Source organism: Drosophila albomicans, chromosome X (genome assembly GCF_009650485.2).
Source record: "Drosophila albomicans strain 15112-1751.03 chromosome X, ASM965048v2, whole genome shotgun sequence".
NCBI classification, from domain to species: Eukaryota; Metazoa; Arthropoda; class Insecta; order Diptera; family Drosophilidae; genus Drosophila; species Drosophila albomicans.
In genome coordinates this window covers 6,067,472-6,087,428 of record NC_047627.2, presented here as the reverse complement: position 1 = coordinate 6,087,428, position 19,957 = coordinate 6,067,472, and the positions used below count along the sequence as shown (strand labels likewise).

The window sequence follows — 19,957 nt, the reverse complement described above, 5'->3', positions numbered from 1 at the left end:
AACTCACCTGAACGCTGTAGAATGCTCCAATGATGTGTACAGGTGTTTCCTCATCGCCGCCAGAAGGTGGCGCCAGCGCATGCTCTGGCAGCTTAATGACGCTACCCGTGACACGTTGCAGCTCACGCACATTTTGACCGCCCTTGCCAATAATGCGTCCAACCTAAGGGGAGACAAATGTGAAGGCGTATCAGTAAAGATTGTCGATTCGAATCGATAGCATTCGTTGCAACATCGATAGTAATTGAGATAGTATTAGCGAGTGCTTAAGATAGTATCGATAAAAATTGATATACATAGTATTTGCAATATTACCAATTACTATTCAGACAGTTTTCGTGATATTTTCGATATTATTAGCGAAAGTCTTCGCGATAGTATCAATACTAATTGAGATGTATTCACGATAGTACCGATAGTAATTGAGATAATATAAACGATACAATCGATAGTAAGTGATAGTATTAGTGAACGTATCAGTAGTAATTCAGATAGTATTAGCGATAGTATTCGTGATATTATCGAAAGTGATTGGAATAGTATATTCAATATTACCGATAAAGATTAGGATAGTAAAAGCTCTAGTTATCGGTAGTAAGCGAGATATAGTATCAATAGAAATGAAGATAGTATTCGTGATAGTATCGATAGTAATTAATATTGTATAAGCGATACAATCGATATGGTGCTAGATATAGTATCAGCAATAATATTGTTTGTAATTGTAAATTGACAACTTCTTCAGATTTCTCTTGCATAAGCAAGAGTATGAAGTATAAAGTTGAAGAGTTCTACACACCTGAGAGCTGGCAACAAGAAGCTCGACAGTTAGGCGAACATCATCGGTGCCGCACATGAAGCCCTCCTCGCGCATCTTTTCGAATATCATGTATTGCGCCTTCCACTGACCCTCCGGTGTCCCAACAATCGTCACCTTGCGCTCCGTTTGTTGGTCCAGCGGCTTGTCGGCATCGAGGGGCGCAATTTTGAGGGATGCACTCGAGAAACGCATAATGCTGCGTATGTGGGAGCCCTTGGTGCCAATGATGGCGCCAACAGCGTTATTCGGTATATAGAGATAGGTGGTCTCCTGCATGTCGTTGGGGAACGCCGGCGGCACCACACTGGCCGGTGTCTTGGACATGGCAAAGCCTTGACACGAGGGGAACGGCATGCTCGTGTTGAAGACCATGCCATTGCCCGGTGTCGACATCATTGCCATGGGATGCAGGCCGGGGAACATGAGGCTCTGTGGAGCCATGGCCTGCAGATCGTTTTCATAGCTTTGGCGCAGTTTGGTACTGATTTGGTTTTCCGCTCTCGACATGTTCTCAATCAATCCCTTCACCGTGATGATGCGCTCCAGATTGTAGCTGTTGATGTCGTTGATCGAGCTAACGGTGATCTTTGTGTCCGTGTCCTGCATGATGCGTTTAATAGTGTTGCCGCTCTTGCCGATAATGCGACCAATCAGATTATTATGGGCAAGGATCTTCAAGCAGATCTCACTGAAAGAAAGACACGCCAAAAATTAATATCATAACGAATCGCATCACATTCCAAACTAACTCTTACCCCTTATTCGTGGAGAGCGCCTCCTGTTGCATCACCTCCAAGATGCGCTTGCAGGCATTGGTGCAGTTCTCCGGATTGCCATAGATCGTGATGGACTTCTCGAGGGAGCCAACGTTCTCCTTGCGATGCACATCGACACGGGCGCGACTCTGTTGTGTAATGGTGCGAATGGTGGTGCCCTGACGTCCAATGATCGCACCAACCATCTCGCTCTGTACGAGAATGCGCAGCGGGAAGTCCGCCTGGCGTCCGGGTCCCGGCATTCCCGGATACGGATTGCGCTGATTGCGTTGGCTGCGACGTTGATTCTTATCCAATTGCTCCGCATGCAGTTTACTGCCCTCAAATTCGACGCCGTTCAAACCACCAGCAGCTCTATACGAATAATTACGGAATAATACATTGATGATATTATATCGAATGATTTATCGATTTATCGAACAAATATACATTGTACATGTGTGTAGGTGTGTGTGTGTGTGCAAGTCGATCGAGAAGGAGGAGAGAGATATGTATAAAGAGCGCCAGAGAGAGGTAGAGAGAGAGAGAGCACATTGAGATCGGTGGTTTCAGACATTGTTACACAACAACAAGCAGAAATAAATCGTGTATATAGTTCTTTTTTTTTTGTATTTTTGGGTGGATTAGGGTTGTCGCTGTCTCGAAACAAACGCCCTAAAATTAAATATTAAAGTCAACACACAAGCCCCGACCACAGAGTCCCGCCCTCTCCCATTTCCCCACTCAACAACAAAGTCAAGTCATACACACGGAGAGAGAGCGAAGAGAGAGAGTGAAAGAATGCTGGAAAAGCAGCGATAGTCAAACTATCGATAGTTTTCTAGTCTTAATAAATGATTTATATATATATATATTTCGTATATATATTCGCACTTGACACTAAATCTTTCGAGCTAATTTTTCGTTGTTCGCAAATCTAGTGTCAAGTGTTGTTATCGAGTGTGATCGATAGTAATCTATATAATTGGTTGGTTTTGGTTGGTTGTATATACCTTTGCGCCTGCTCAGGATTTTCGAATGTTATATGTACTGTTTGAGTATTTTGATCCTTACTAGAAATAGCCTCACATTGTTTGACGATGCCATAGGGCTTCAGTAGCGGTTCGATGTCTTCGAAACGTGTTTGCAGCGGTATGCCGCTTATTAAGATTTTGGATGTCGTAACACTGTGAAGAAAATAGCGTAAAAACACACACGAAAAACAAAACAAAACAAAAGAAACAAAAAAAAAACACAGACAAAAGAGAAATGAACAACAGCAACAAAAAAATAACACAAAACAGAGAAAGAAAAAAAAAAAACATTGAAAAGTGAAAGAAACGGAAATAAAAATGAAATAATAAATTATACGAAAGTGAAATAATAATAATTATGATAAAAATAAAAGAAATGAAATAAGGAGTAAACAAGAGCAGTATGTCAGTAAAGAGAGAGACTCAACAGCGCAACTAACATCTATGAAGTGAGCATCTATGAGTGACAGAGATAGCGTGATATATGAGAGCGAGCGAGAGCAACCGCAAGGATGCTATTACAGCAACTATTTGTTGTTTATTTAATAAGAGGCAGGAGTTTAAATGACAATGCAACGGTACTTTCCAGAGCGAGACTACATGTATGAATATTAAGAGATGGAGAGAGAGAGAGAATAAGAGTGAGAGCCAGAGCGATAGAGAGTGAGAGTAAAAGACAGCAGTATTTACTTTAATTGTTATGACATTTGAAATTCGAATATGTATTTCCCTTTACGGTGTTGCCAGACATTTAAACTAACCCTAAACCCACAGCTTAGAGTTGCCAACTGCGCTACAAAATGCACAGTTAAGTTGGCTGCGCATCCCCAGGGAGCGCAAAAGAGGAGAGAAATATGAATACCCCCTTGTTGTTATTGTTGTTGTTGATGATAAGTGCGCTTGTTTCTTATTGTTTGCGAGTAACCCACAATTTGGGAAAAGTATTTTGCGATTAGGAGAACAAATAAGCTAAAGAGAAAGCACTAGATTTACAGTAATGATGCATAACTAAACGCTAACTACAAAGGTGCTAACTAGACTATCGGAACGATCCAACCGAAATGCGTGGAAGGGGAAAAGAGTTTTGTCTGATAACATCCTGTTGCCATAACGGGGAAACAGCAGCAACAACAACAAACGCGTTTTTGGCGAGCTGCAAAAGCAGACGACGAAGCAGAAACAACAGCAGAAGCAGACATAGCATACATAAGCAAAAGATGTGTGCAAAATGTTGAAGCTGCCGCTTTTGCCACGCCGTCGACTGGAATGTTGCACATTTAATATCGTGTTTATTTTTCTTGGAAGTAATTTCACTCCAGTCGCCGCCAAGCTAAAGCCAACGCCAAAGACGTCGACGACGACAAAACAAGAACAAACTCGCATACAAAAAAAAAAAAAAACAGAAACATAGCGAAACTGGGAGAGAGACAGAAAGAGAGAGAGAGTAGAGTAGGTGTTGACTAGACAGCCAGAGGCTGCGGCGAGCAAAATCAAACCGAAGTTTTAATACCCTTTAATTGCTTAACAACACAATTACAGCTTAATTAAGTTGAAAGCACGACTCAAAGCTTTTATCGGCAAGCTTCAGTTTTGTTTTTAATGAATGAAAGCGACCAGCGCATAAGAGAGACGGCACAACAAGACAGTAATGAGCAACAGTGAGAGAAGCAAGAAACAACAACACAACACGACACAACAACAGTTGCCGGTGCGCCAACTCCTTCAGCAGCCGCATTCCATCTTCATTTTGCTCTCTTGATGCGCTGCTCTCTTCACTCTCTTTTAGTGTTCGGCGATTGTTGTTGCAGTTTATGCCATATTTGTTTGCGTCCGTGTCTGGGTTTATTATACACACACACACACATGCATACATATAGACGCGTATAGCACATGTACATAATATGCACACATATGTAAGTATGTATGCATGTTGTATGTTTGTAGTGTTTTTGCTCATTTTTCCAGGAATTGAAGTCGAAACGACAACGTAGCAAAGTATTTGCTGCCGCTGCTCTTTTTGTTTTTATCGACTTGGTGGTTTGTGAGATTTTTAAATTTGAGTAGCCGCCGCAACAAAGCTTTGGGCGCATGTTGTTGCTTCTGTGCTTCTTCTCATTCTTCTTACTCTGCTTATCTTGCATTTTTGTGGGCAAGATGAGAGCAAAGATTTAGAGTAACCACATGTGAGAATGTTGATATGAAATGCCTCCCAAACTGTTTGCGCACAGTTGCAAAAGCACTGCGCATGCGTCACACACATCAAATACACTTACAAGCACACATATCTTGTACATACATATTTATGTATTGAGCGGGGTGTGCTCGTTGTTGTCCAGCCTCACAATGTGCAAATGTCAAGTGATGCTGCAGTTCGTTGACGTCTCGCCTACTGCACCAATAAGCATTCGCACTATGTATATACAAATGTACATATGTATGTACATATGTATACAATGTAGATACTACGCGCTCTGGCTCTCTTATTCTCCTAACGCGTACAAGAGAGAGAGAGAGCTTATGGTAGTGTGAGTAGAAGAGCGCACCAAGCAAGCAGCGACATTTTGTATGTTTGTATTTCATTTGACATGTGACTGACGCTGGCGCCTGTCTCACAGCTCTACTAAGCAAATGACCTCTGCTTTGGCACACGCACACGGACACTTACATTCTCGCACACATACACACAGACACCTGAGCCTCTGTCTGTTGTTGTTATCAATGCACACGCTGCGCGTCCATGTGAATGTGTACGTTTGTATGTGTACGCAATCAATATACTACATGCGCACGACAGCGACGTCGCCGTCTGTGCTGCTTTTGTGTTTTCTTTTAAATGAACACACACATAACTTTATCGCATAAAGCGAAGCATGTAAAAAGGCGGCGACACACACATACATATGTATGTATGTATGTTTGAACATGCACTCGCAAGTGAACGATGCAACATGTGCATATGTGTGTGTGCGTGAGCCGCTTTGTTTGCTTGTTTCCTTTTTGTTGTTTTTGAAATTTTTATGAATGAAAAAGTCAGAAATCTGTTGCTGCGTCGTCGTCGTCTGCTGCTGTTGATGTTGTTTTTGTTATGGCTGCATTTGTTTTCGTTTTTTTTCTTCTTTTCGCCTTGTTTTTCTTGTGTTGTGTTGTATTGGCTGCAATTTCTTGCACACATACACATACACATACAGACCAGTGAGGTCATGACGCATACTTGTGCGTGTGTCAGCAGAGGAGTGTGTGGAGTGACATGGAGTGTAGTGAAGTGGAATGGAATGAAGTGAAGTGAAGTGCAGTGGAGTGAGTGCGTGTGTGTGGGTTTTTGTCCGTTCTATTTCCATAGCATTCCACAAGTTGCTTTGGGCGTCTCACAACCATGTCGCTGTCGACTGCAAGCCTTTTTTTTCTGCATTCTGTCGCCATCTACGTTTCGTTTGTAGTTGTTTATTTGCAGCGCTTATCTATTGCCCACGTTCCACCATCCCACCACTGCTTTGGCCAACCAGTAGAAGAATTTGTCTCTCTGTGTGTGTGTGTGTGAATGCTTATGCATAGAAACTTGTTTCAATAGCGCATTTGTTGCTGCTGTTGATTTGACCTAAATTGGCCGGCAAAAAGAATTTGCACAAACACACACGCATACACACACACACACACACATACATATATATTTAACCCCCTCTTCTACCCCTCCTCCAACTTATACAAAATAGGTCGCATTTGTTGTTGTTGGTGGCGCAGAAGAATTGAATTGGTGGGCGTGGCTATATTGACAACACAAGCCATAGTAATGAGAAAGCAATGTGTGCAAACAACGAACGAAAAACAATGAAAATGCACGCATTTCAAATTCAATTGTTATCGATAACAGCAAAACGATAAATCACACACCACTCGCCGATCAACGATGGTAGGCTTAGCATAGGTTTAAATTACATCGTCGAGATATAAATACATACATACATACATATGTTGTGTTTGTGCGCATATCGATGGGTGGACTGATTAACTGAGAGTGCAATGAAGTTATTTATTACGTACAATATTTGTGCGATATGTTATGGTATTTACCAACACTGACGACACACACACACACACGCATGTATCGCATTGTCTTCTTGCAGGACAAGGCAAGGCGTGAGTAGAGTGACGATGTAGGGGTAGGAGGAGTGTGGAGAGTGGAGTCGAGGAGAGACCGAGATAACAAAATAAAAATAATAAACACACAAAACAAAAACTCACCGCTCAATGTAAAAACGTGGAATTTTCGTATTTTGTTGTTGCTGTTGTTGTTGTTGCAGATGGTGATTGTAATAATGGTGATTATTATTGTTGATATTTATTCTGTTGCTATTGTTGTTGTGGTGATGGTTGTTGGGTAATTGATAATTACTACTGGTGTGCATTTTTAGTTTGTTTTTATTTGCACTAAGTTTGTGTTTTTTGTTGTTGTTGCTGCTGCTGTTGTTTTTCGAATATTTGTTTAATTGCGTTTGTGTGTGTGTGTGTGTGCAAAACACTTCAAATGAATAAAAAGGCAAAAAAGCGCTCTCACTTTTGCTATTTGTTGTTGTTGCCAAGTACTAATAAAAACCAAAGAGACCCATTCAGAGAGAGACACACACATACAAATATGACGAACGGGAGTGAGAGAGAAGGCGAACGACACAAGAGAGCGGGTGCACGTTAAGTAGAACTACAAATACAATTTGATACGTCGCCGTCATGACGTCGACTCGCTGCTGCTGCTCACCGAGCAGCGCCGTTAGCTTACACACATGCATACGCAAACGCATACTCATACACACACCCGCAGGCAGTGTTGCCAATTCCGCTTTTTTCCCCCTTTTGAATGTGGTTTGTTTAATTTTTTTTGCTGATGATCGATTGAGAGAGAAATTTGGAAACTGCGATAAGCGCAAGTTTTATTTGTGATGTTTATGCAAATAAAATTTTAACGATTTCTGCCGATCTTATCGGTTTATCAAATGCTTGGCTTAATTTCCGTCAAAATCAGCTTTTTCACTTGCCAAAAGTTGGCAACACTGTCGGTTATGTCGGTAATCACACGCAGCAAAAAAAAAAAAAATCAGAAAAGGCAAAAAAAATGTAACAGAATTTGTGAACTGATATGATTATGATTTTATTTCATTTGTTCGTAGTTCATTCGTTTGCTGTTCGTTCGATGTGGTTGTTGTTGTGTGATCTTTTAGCGCTGTTTGCTGTTTTCCTGCTGCTTCTTTTTTTTTTTTTTTTAGTCACGCGTATGGGCTTTGATTCGCATTTGCTGTAGTTATGGGGGAGAACGAGAGGTAAAGTGTATGCATACACACACACACACACATTGAAAACTTGACGCTGACTCACACGCACACAAAGGCCGCGCAATTGCTGCATGCATGTGCAGCTAATAAAAGAAAATTATCGATATCAGCAAACAAACATGGCACGATAGGCCACGTTTTTCACGTATGTTTGAAATTAGTAAAATTTGATTAAACTATTTCCAGTTGGCACACGTATGCATGTGTGCGAGTTTGTGTATGTGGGATATGTGTCTGACTAATTAGCAAGAAACGCAGTTTCTCATATACACACATACACACATGCACTTGCACATATGCTGGTATGATACCGCTCTCCCCCCTTTCTAACCGGACACCAAGAATGTCACACAAAAATTCGGCTGCCCAAAGAGAGAGAGCGCGCGAGAACTTGCAATGCCAGTGCAGAGCAGCTCTGTCTCTGTGGCTATACAGATCAACTCAACAATTGTATACACTCCTCTCGCTCGCACGCACACGCACACAGACTCCACGACAGCGATTAACGAACTACACAAGTCAGAGTGAAGCAAAGTAGGTCAGTTTACTTGCTGCTGCTGCTGCTTGTTGCTTTTTTTTTTGGGGCTGGGCGCAACTAGTCTAAAGAAAGCCAAGCCTGTCTGTCTATGTATGTGTGTATATCCTGCTTAAATTGATTTTTATTGTCATGCGTTGCCGTTGGCTTGATTTAAGCGCATTTTATTTCAATAATTGTCAACGTCGCAGTCGCTGCAATTGTTCCAGGGAGGCAAAAAAGAAAAAAAGCTATCACACACACACGAACGCACACTATGACGCCGGTACAACAACATGCATTTGTAAGTCACATTTAGTTGATTTGCCTCTCACTCACACACACACACACTCACTAACATATGCCCCGCTGTGTCTGTGTGTCTACTTAGATAATGGAAACATTGAAACTACGCAAAACTATGAGCAAAAAAAAAACCATGAAGAAGTACTCTTTCTTTTAGGGCTTTCCAACACTCATCACTCACTTTTTACACAGTTGTGTCGTGTTGTTGTTGATGTTGTTACTACTCTAATGTGAATATCACTTGAAGCTTTAAGCTAATTTCACAAAGAACGCAGCACAATTTTGTTGTTTTTTGTTTTCTTAATATTTCTTTAAATTTATATTTTATTTTTGTGCGCCCACGACGGCCAGCGACCGAATGACTATTAGAAAAAAAAAACAAAAAGAAAAAAAAAAAACCACTGACACACACACAAACACAGGCGCACACAAACACACACACGCACTGACGACACCAACACCAACAAGACAGCAGCGGCAGGCGTAAAATATTTTATAATTTTTGCTGTTGCTTTGCGCCGTTGAATTATTATTTGTTGTTGTTGTTGCTGTATTTGTTTCTATTGTTGTTGTTGTTGTTGTACCAACTACGTCGCGTATCTCGGAAAAAGACGACCGCAAAATGCAAAGAGCATTTAACTACTGAAACTAAAACAGAAACGGCAAAGAGAGCAAGGCGCAAAGCAAGCAAAGCAACGTCGCCGAATGGACAAAGCGACGACGACGACAGACACAACGGGACCGGGAACAGGCACAGGGACGGAGTGGGACGGTGGAGCACACAGACGGTCGCTCGCTCGGTCGCGAAGTTAAAGCAAAAACGCAAGTGCCAGTCAAGCAGTGCTGCACAATTCGCCTTTTTCCCGTCAAATCTCGCCTTTTTTTGATGATCGCTATGTTGAGGGCACGAGAATTGCTTATATTGATGTCTTTATGTTTAGTTACACTGTTGCTAGTGTTTATCTAAAGTTTAATTATTAAATATGTTTAATATAAATTCTTTAGATTTTTTGTTATTTTAAGCAGCTAAAAGTTGGCAGCACTGTGCGTTGGAGCACCGTTGTCGGAGAGAATGCGAGTGAGCAAAAGAGTGAGAAAAAGAGCGAGAGAGGGAGCCAGCCGGCTACGCGGCTGCAAAGCGACAATAAATGCCAAAGTCGTCGTCGTTACTGTTGTTGTTTATGAAGCAAAAGCAACGCAAAGGCACAAATACACACACATGCACACATGCATGTACATGATTAGCACGCAACACTTGTGAAAAAAGCGAAAACGAGGCAGCAACACAGCAGCGGCAGAGCAGCAAGTAGGAGAAGTGCCAATATGCGTTACGTTCAAGTTGTCTTCGGTGTTGCCAGATGGATGATGGCAACAGTTGGCAGCCGTCTGGCAACACTTGCCCTACGACAAGTGTGAGCGCTACATTTTTGAAATTCGTAATCCAATTAAACTACAAAACATACATTCGTATGTAAGTATGTAGTGTATTTCTTGCATACGAAGATGAATGAAGCAGAAATTGACGCGGGCTTGACAACTCTGTTGATGGCTGTCAAGTGTAGCGCGACAAAAGCTCCAAAGAGAAACAACAATAGCATCGACGCTGGCGCGCCGTCGCCTCTCTGGCTCTTACGCACTGCTCCCCACAGCGTGCGCTGTTCTCTTTTCAAATTGTTGCGCTTTTTTCTCACACGCATAGGCACAAGTATACACAATACATATGCAGATCTCCCGCAAGTCAACTGCAAGTTTTTCTTGTTGTTGTTGTTACTTCCCACCCTGCTCTTTAAAAAGTGCAACAACTCGCTCTTTCTCTCTCTCTCTCGCTCAGTTTTTCTCAGCGATTACGTCACGCATTCGCATTGCATGCGTGCGCTAAGACGTGTATGATTGTGTGTGTGTGTGTGTGTAAGCGAGAGAGAGCATATGCATGAGCAGTCAGAGGCCTCGTCTCAACTATTTGTTATTTCCGGTCATTTATTGTTTTATTTTTGTTTTGTTTACGCGCGCTGCCGACGTCGACGTCAACGTGGCTGCCGCAAACATTTGAAGCAGTCGCTGCTACGCTGCTGGCGCCGGCTAATTTCTTCTTATTGCGTGCGTATGTATGCGATTGCTATATAGTATATGTACATATTTATTTATGTACATATACATATGTATATATGTATGTATGTGTGTGACCGCAAAAACCGGGCAAAAATAAAAAATGCTACAACTAAGTAAATAAAAGAAAAGCGGTAAAAACAGTTGTAAGCAGGCTGTCGGCAACCGCTGCTTAAGGTTAATAAAAAATTTCGACTTCATTTCGGTAGTTCAATGGCCTCAATAAAAAAAAAAAAGTAGCAACAGTCGCTGCTCGCGACGTCGGCGTCGTTGTCGCTGCTTACAGCCAGCCGGCCGGCTTGATCGTAAATTGCTGATAACGCGCAGCAGCTGGCAGCGCAGTCGCCGTCGTCGTCGCTGTTGCCGCACGTGTGCTTTCGTCAAAGAAAAAGCTCCACTTTGTCATAGAAGCGCCATAAGAAAAACAACAACAACAACAATAGAGCGAGCAGTGTTGCCGTGTTGCCTGCATAAAATGTAAAATTGCAAGTGTGTGTGCGCTCTCTCTCTCGCTCTCCTGCGCTCTCATACGGTCTTGTTGATCTCTCAGCAATGCAGCTGTCGCCGCGCAGCAGCGAAATGAAAGAAGGAAGCGCACACACAACACACAACAACAATGACCCCCCTCCCACCACCGAAAAAAAGCCAAAAATGAAAGAGGGTGAGAGTGAGGGTGAGAGGCATAAAATACAGTTGTTTTATGCACACACACAACCCTTTCTTTCTTTCGTTTGAGTGAAATGCTTTCTTCCCTTATCAGGCCATGGCGATGGCGATGGCAATGGCCAAAAAGTGGCCGCTACCTGTGCGTGTCGAGCACACAAGGACCAAAAGGACCAAGCATCAAAAGAGGGGTTGCGAATTGTCAAAAAAAAAAACCAAAAAAAAAAATTGCAGCTGCTGTTAACGCGCTGCAAGGAGGAAGAAAGTGTTCGACGTCGTTCGCTCAACCGGTGAAATAACGGTTGACGCGTTTCGCAGAAGAAAGTCGAAAAGTCGCGGTTGCGGTACTTTGCTATTTCTGCACTTTTATTCTACGCTGATAATTCTTATGCGATCATCATCATCGCTGCACGTGTCGCGACAGTTGGTCGACAAGCGCGCCAAATAGTAAAAAAGAAAACAAAGGGTGCGATCAAGGGGAGACAGAAAAAGACAAATGCTGTCAAGTTGGGGCTTAAAATGCAATTGAACAGTTATGGCAAAAGCGTCAAGAAGAGCTTTTGCTTCATTTATGAACTCAAAGACAAATAAAATAATAATACAATATTCCATCTCAGTCCCTAACAAAATATTGAAAAGCGCATTAAAGCACCTCAATTTGAGCTAGAGCAATTGAACAGTTATGGCAAAAGCTTCAAGAAAAGCTTTTGCTTCATTTATGAACTCAATGACAATATTCCATCTCAGTCCCTAACAAAATATTTAAAAACGCATTAAAGCACCTCAATCTGAGCTAGAGCAATTGAACAGTTATGGGAAAAGCTTCACGAAGAGCTTTTGCTTCATTTATGAACTCAAAGACAATATTCCATCTCAGTCCCTAACAAAATATTTAAAAGCGCATTAAAGCACCTCAATTTGAGCTAGAGCATCACTACATCGATGACATATTGAGAACCACAGCTTAGTGGAGCTTTTGCTGTACATTCGCAATGTGAACATTATGCATAATGCTAGTCGAACGCCCCTTCTCTCTCTTTTTCGCTTGCTTCTCGTGTTCCTTTAGTTTTTGGCCATGAGATTTTGAAATTTCAACTGAGCTGAGAGAGCACACAACTCAGTTCGTTCCCTTGCCATCTCTTTAGCTCTATGTATCTGCCTCTCGCTCCCTCTTTGACAGCATTCTTGAAAAACTAAGCCAGCAGTAACACGAATCTCATCATCATCGTTGTGCCACAACCTCTGTGTATGTGTTTGTGTGTGTTTGTGTTTGTTGTGTGTCGTTGAATTCTTGGAAATTTCTAATGAACACAAACACAAAAAGGAGCACACAAAAATGTAGAGAACAAAAACAAAAAAGAAAAAAAAAAACGAAAAAGAAAAAAAAAAAAAACGAAACCGAAATAATGTGGATCAAACGCACGCTAAATGAGTACAAACAAGCGGAACGTGAGAAGAGAAGCCCATGAGAAGCGAGTAAGGTACACACAACTCACACACACACACACACACACACACATACAGAATGGATTTCTTAGATAGATGGTGGATGGATGAGGGCAGCGGAACGCTGCGGGGAGAGCACGCCGCTTGCATGGATACATAGAAGAGCGTTTTAGATTTAGTGTTAAGCTTTTCAGCAGGAAGCGCTTTAAGCTGATGCTTAAAGAGCAGCTTTTTAGTGGGCTCTAACTTGAAACAGCTTTTAGAGCTTAGATGGAGCTTTGGATCTAAATCACATTTATGATGATGTTAGAAATAGATTTTAGAGGAAGCTATAGATCTAAATCACCTTCAGCTTTTAGAGCTTAAATGGAGCTTTAGATCTAAATCACATTTATGATGATATTAGAAATAGATTTTAGAGGAAGCTTTAGATCTAAATAGATTTTAACTTGTAAGCTTTGAGACGCTATCATAATTTGAATCTAATATGAAGAAACAGCTTTTAAGATAGCTTTAGAGCAACGCCACTTAAAAAAGCTGTAAACTCTTAAGGAAGTTAAGCTCGTCAGATTACAATCTATTTACAGCTTTAGGCATTCACTGAAGCAGCTTAGGAAATGAAGAAGTCTCAAGTTTTGGCGGGAATTGAAATTAGCGAGCTTAAAGCTTGAATAGTCGATCGATCGAGAGTTAGGGCAGGGCAGGGCAGTGCAAGCTTTGCTTTTGCTCTGGTTTTACCTGCTTCAGCTGCTCACCCGCCTGGCCTAGAGCCGAGGCTCTACCTGACTTTGCTCTTCACTCTGCTGCTGCTGCTGACGGAATTTGCATCCTGTGTTTGGAGGAAGCCCAGCAAAACCCGAAAACTCGTCGTCCTTCTGTTCTTCCGCCTGCGCCGCCAGCCACGCCCCCGCCAACGCCTGCGCTCCTCCCTCGAGTGATCAAAAAAAGTTTTGCCCTTGGCGTGAGCTTCCTTTTTTTTTCTGTTTTCTTTTTTTGTGTGCTTTGCTGCGATTTCATTCAAATGTCGCATTTGATTTAGCGAAATATTGTTGTTGTTTTTACAATAAAAGTCTAAACGAGTTTGAAGCACGGGGGAAGAAGCTGTGTTGTGTGTCGCTCTCAATGGAGCATAGTAGAAACACTCTTCGCACAAGGTCAGCGCTGAGTACAAGGCACAGCTGCGACGACAACGATGCGTATGCGTGATGTACGCACAACAAACCCCACACACAACAAACAGCTGCCCAACTAATTTGACTGTCAATCAAACGAAGCGAGAGAAAAGGAGAGGAGAGGAGAGGGGAGGGGAGGAAAGAAAAGCAGAAAGTAGGTTGATAATCGATGGGAATCAAATAGAGGAAGGCGCTCTGTGCAAAGGATTAGAGATAAAAAGATACACACAACTAGTTGTGACTGGCAAAAAGACAAGCAGAAGGAGCAGAAGCAAGGACTTGGGTAGAGCCAGCGGCGATTAGGGCCTTAGAAACAGAGCAGCAAGAACTCTTCTCTCTCTGTCTCTCACTCTCTTGGCTGCGCGACAAATTGGGCAAAGGACACTTCAGAAGGAAGGAGCAGGAGCAGGAGCTTGTGTGTGATCCGAGAAGCGCGAGAGAACAGCAGCAACAAATCCTTTTGCGTATAATTAAAAAATACAAAAACGCACACGGAAATGTGAGAAACTCGTTTGTTGCGCACAGCCACAAGGAAATCGAGGGAAAACAGCTCTCTAAGTATCTAAGGCTGCCACCAGACGAAACCTGAAACACACACACACACACACACACTGTGTGTAGATCACTCGCTTAGGTCGAACTCTTTTCTAAGCATCTTCCTCCCGATGCTGCCGCGGCATGTTTTCTTTGCCGGATTAAACGAATGCTACAGAAAAAGATTTCACATTTCAGATTTCAATTTGTGCCTTAGACTCGTTCCACACAGTCACAGCCTCAGCCACAGCATCAGCCACATCCTCGGCATCGTCTTCGTCTCAGGTTGTGAGATTCCTTTGGCTGCTTTGCGTTTCCTTTTTTTTTTCTCTCATTTTTTTTTTCTTCTAGAAATTAGTAAAGTATTTTTTGTTGTCCCCCTTGTTTTGTGCTCTCTGCTCCCCCCTCTACGCTCTGACGGCGCCGGCGTCGCGACTGCAACGTCAACGTCAACGTCGACTGCGACGCTTAGCCGCTTAGCCGTTGTTGCAACAAGCGGCTTAACACGGTTTCATAGCGCGTTTCCTCTTCTACCTCACAAAGTTTGCTTGCTACCTGAGCCAAAGCTCAACATATTTGTTTGTTGGGGCAGCACAAAAGCTCCTTGGTGAACTTTGAAAGCTGCTTGCGAAATTGAAAAGATCAATTCAGTGATATTGCGAAGCACTGAGACTTAAATCCTTAGAACTAATATAAAATAACTTTAGTTCGTTCTACTCAATAAACAAGAACTTTAGAGAACTTTAGTTATACTTCCTAAGCAGGAGAATTGAATCAAATAGGGGAATATACATAGATAAAAAAGATATATAAACAAAAGACTTCAATCATAAATCCCTAACAAAGTACAACTTTAGTTTTAATCCCTAAGCAGGAGATTCAACTCGAATTAAATAGAGGAAGAACTAGAATTAGAGATAAACAATAAATAGAAGACTTCAATGTTATATACCTAACATAGGATAACTTTAGTTTTACTCCCTAAGCAGTAGACTCGACTCGACTCGACTTATATAAGATAATGAATAAGTGATAGAACCTTACTAATTCAAAGCGATTTTAATATGTTCTACTCTCTAAATCTACATCGTTTACATCTTTATCCCAAAAATCATCTATAGAATCTTACTGATATAAGAGGTCCGAAGTTTTTACTACTCTCTAAGCAATAAGACTCAAATCCATATACCTCAAGTCAGCTATAAAACCCTACTAATCAAGGAGGATTTCAGATTGATTCGCTCTTAAAGTATTAGACTTAAGTCCTAACCATTACTAACCTTACTTTAGATGCATCTACTCCTTACGGTTGGGACTCAAATCCTTATTCCTTAAATTAGATATAGTTTCATACTAATATTGGATTGTTATACTCTCAAAGCATCAGACTTAAAGTCCTATGTAGCTTAGGTCTAGAACGGTATTTGAATCCTTATTCCTATAGAACTTTACTTATATAGAGAGGAGAGCCTCAGCTAACTGGGAGGGCCTTAACTAGCTAGGAGGGTCTTAGCTAACTAGGAGAGCCTTAGTTAGGTTTAACACACTCCCTTAACATGAGTTTTAGAAGCTATAGAAACTTTTGGCTGCAGGGTTAGACTATGATGTCTAAACGAATATAAGCCAAAACTGCGATTTCCTTTCAGAGTTGTTGGGCAACAGTGACATGATACGATCTCGCGTATCTCATCTTCTAAAGAGGCAGCAGGCCGGCAACTAGGGCTAGGGACTGAGTCCTGAGTCACACGCAGTGTTGTGTTGAGTGCGGCAGCCAAGTATATCAATTTTGTTGGGGTTGCGCCTACCCAAGCAGGCCAACCCTCCTCTGGCAATGCCAAGGAAAAGGCGCTCACTAGGTAGGAACTCGAGAGGCACAGGTAAGGCTGGTTGCAGTTCTATTTTTTTTCCTCTTTTTCTTTGGTAGTAGTAGCTGGTAGTTTGCTAGCTGTGACAATGATAATAACTTGGCCCCCTTCTCTCTAAATTTGTTGGCTGTGATCTCAGTGTTTACTTACACCACTTGAGCTTAACTCGAGCGGCGAGTTGATGAGGGTCGTGAAAGAATGTCGTCAGTGAGTTGGGTTAACGCTTTTCTAGCTAGCAGCTCCTCAGGTCTCTGAGAGCGTTTTTTTTTTTTTTTTTTTTTTTGGTTTCTTCCTTTTGAAAACCAACGGCAGCTTCTGCTGTGATATGCCCAATTTATCACAGGAAATTAGCTGCTATTTAGCAGCGTTGTAGGTTTGCCAAAAATACAAAAAAAAAATAAAGAAAAAGAATGGAAAAAAAGGGTTTCGGGTGGAATAGGGTTGCGGGAGATAGATATACATCCATCTCCCATCTCCTCTGAAGTCTCTGAAGGAGAGGCGAGGTGAGGCGGGTGTGCGAGGAGGCAAGCTTCTTGTTATTTGGCGTGATAATTTGTGCAATTGTGGATTGCAGATACACAACCCAACCCTACTTCTACACTACACCGATCGAACCTCCTTCTTCTCTGTTCTATTCTGTTCGGTTTTTTTTTTTTTGCTTCTTTTCTTTTTGTGGGATGAAAAAGGGTCGACAAGGAGACCGCGTGAGCTTAGTTTTTCTGATCTCGTTTAGGCGAAGGTTAGGCTGAAAACTAGCATTGTCAGCACGTGAATAGGGCGTATCGAAAATGCTAAAATGCTATAGCGCCATTTTGAAAGATTTCGTCTCAGGCAATTCAACTAATTGACCACCTTGGGGGCGGCCACAACATGATTTGCCAGTTCAAGTTTTGAACTCTCGTTCTACATGAGAATATAATTAGTTAAAGCTAGACTAGGCGTTGTACAACAACCTTCAATTAATCAACAATTAATCAGGTTTAACAAATAATGCGCATATAAATCGAGTAAAGCAAATTTGCAGGGACAATTTCTAGGAATCTCTCTTGAATTTGTTTTGGGGGACACTTCAGAATAAATGCTACAAAGCACTAACAACAACTACAGCAACTACATAAAGGGGGGTTGAGTCTGGAAGGGTGGAAAAAAAAGAGGCGCTACGAGAGTAAACTACATTTATATCGAGATAGGAGGAGACGACACATTTTATGCATGGAAATAATGATGAATCGAGCTAATTACAAAGAAGGGGAAATTTTTTGTTTTTTGTTTTTTGGGTTGCGTTTCTTTTCTCGATATTATGATGTAAGTTGTTTCATTTTTCTTTGTATGTCTGAGAGGATAATACTATATATACATCGTATGTATATAGGTATATATGCATATGAGGATAAAGATCAATTAAAGGGAAAGTTGGATGATAAATACCTTGAGGTGCCAGCACCTTCCAATTGCTGCCGGTCTAATGGCGGATCGAAGATTTGCTCGCGATCCTCTTTTGATAATTCCAAATCGGCGAATTGATCCAGTTCGGAAGCCATCTTTCGAAATATAACTGTACCTTCTTCTTCTGCTTGTTGTATTAGCTTTTGTAGCTTTTGTGCTTTTCCTTGTGAGCTTTTAGCTTGTGTGTGTCTTCTTTGCTGTTGCTGTTGTTGTGGCGCGTATTTTCAAAACTTTTTCGATCAACTTTTTGTTTGCTTGCAATTTTGGCTTTGTTTCACTTTCGTCTTTTGCTTGTTGTTGTTGTTACTTTGAGAGGGGACAGGGGGAGCACAATTTGTAGATATATATATATGTATATATATAAATTTAACTTTTCTTTACGGTAAGTTCGTGCAAAAAAAATAGATGCTTTCTTCTATATATATATATCATATATATCGTGTATTTATCAATAATAACAATTTCGCTTGCGGTCTTTTTTCTTCTTTTTCTTTTTCTTTGCTACTCTCTTCTACTTCGTTAACTTTCAACAAATTTGAAATTGAATTGGAAATGGAAATCGAATCAAAACACTTTTGGGCGACACACACACTTTAGAATTTTGAGCGAGGTTTTTTTTTTCCGCAGATTTTCCTGTCGTTGTTGTTGTTGATGATGTTTTCGGGGCGTGGAATGTTTAAAAAAAAATTGAATTTTTTGTTACAGGACGTTGTTTGATGTGCTTTTCTATTTTCGATACTTTTTTCATTCGCTCAATTTGCGCTTTGAGTCATGTCCTTTCACCTTTCACGTTTTCGCGTCGTTACCGAGAAAATATCGTATGAAATGTAAAACCAAAAAAAAAAAAAAAACGAATTTTGTGCAATTGATGAATTGATTATTGTTGATGTTGTTGTTGTTGTTGAATTTGTTGCATTGCTTTGTTGGTTTTTCTTTTTCTTTTATTTTCGTGGTGTTGGGTGTTGATTATTTTTTGTTGCCCGCGCGCGCGTTTTCAAAAACGTTTTTTCCGTTGAATTTCGAGAGAAAAAAAAATGAGTTGTTGCTGTGTGGCACGATGCGATGCGAAATGAAAAATGCGGTAAATGTGTCAAATTTGGCCCAAAAAGGATGAAAACCTGCAAAACACAAGAAGAAAAAAATACATATGAGCAGGCGTTTTCAATATGTTTGCTAAAGAGAGATAGAAAGAGTTAAACGCACACACTCACACACACACACAAACACACAGGCAAGTATGTAAAGTATTGGGAGCATCCCATTGGGACCACCCCAAACACATTGTTAGGCGCCATTTGCAGTCGGCGTCAGCAGCAACAGCTGTTGCTGCAGCGATCGCCGGCCGGCGACATGTTGCTAAGCAAAACATACAAGCGACAACAACAGCAACAGCAAAAGCAACAACACAAGAAAAGAAGCTCTCTTCGTTTTGTTGTTGAGTGGGCGCGCGCACGCTGCTTTGGCATTAGAAGAGATTAATAATGCGTAGCGAGTGTGAAGAGAGAGAGAGAGAGCGCGGACAGAGGGCTCCAACAACTCAAGAGAGTGGGAGAGCGCATTTTGTTCTTGTTGTTGCTGCTGCTGCGCTGCTGCCATCGTCGTCGTCATGTTGACTTTGATCTTGGCCTGTGCGTTCGTCTGTGTGTGTGTGTGTGCGTTGGTGTTGCTTTTTCGGCAATTGTTTTTGTTGTTGTTGTTTTTTTGTTTGCGGTGTGGTGAATAAAGTAGGCGAAAAAAGGCACACACAATACAAAAAAAAAGAAAACTATATAGTATATTCATTTCGCAAAAGCGGCCCAAAAATGGAGAAAATTCTCAATGCTGCCAACTTGTTGTAGTTGTTGTTGTTGTTGCTCTCTTGTTGCTTGATAATTTATTATTTTTGTTTGTTGTTAAGCATATGTTTCGCTCTTTAGCATTGTCTTCTGTATGCGTATGCGTATGTGTGCGTGTAAACGTGCGTTTGTGTGTGTGT

The 19,957-nt window shown here is 41.4% G+C and overlaps 1 protein-coding gene across 5 annotated transcripts in view; it reads right to left on the bottom strand.

Moving 5' to 3' along the window:
* LOC117571585 (insulin-like growth factor 2 mRNA-binding protein 1) overlaps positions 1-19,957 on the bottom strand; it is a 37,455-nt gene that overhangs the window by 8,989 nt on the left and 8,509 nt on the right. Inside the window, exons 1-6 of one of the 5 annotated variants that reach the window (XM_034253827.2) lie at positions 9,335-9,384; positions 6,849-7,067; positions 2,589-2,762; positions 1,576-1,950; positions 800-1,508; positions 8-163 (exon numbers count right to left, since the gene is read on the bottom strand). In XM_034253827.2, coding sequence (XP_034109718.1) covers positions 8-163; positions 800-1,508; positions 1,576-1,950; positions 2,589-2,762; positions 6,849-7,012 — 1,578 coding nt within the window. In that variant the 5' untranslated portion in view covers positions 7,013-7,067; positions 9,335-9,384. Of the gene's footprint in view, positions 1-7; positions 164-799; positions 1,509-1,575; positions 1,951-2,588; positions 2,763-6,848; positions 7,068-8,931; positions 9,083-9,334; positions 9,385-17,964; positions 19,101-19,957 lie in introns of those variants that run through there. The other 4 variants (XM_052004867.1, XM_034253812.2, XM_034253835.2 and 1 more) reach the window with 4 other exon arrangements.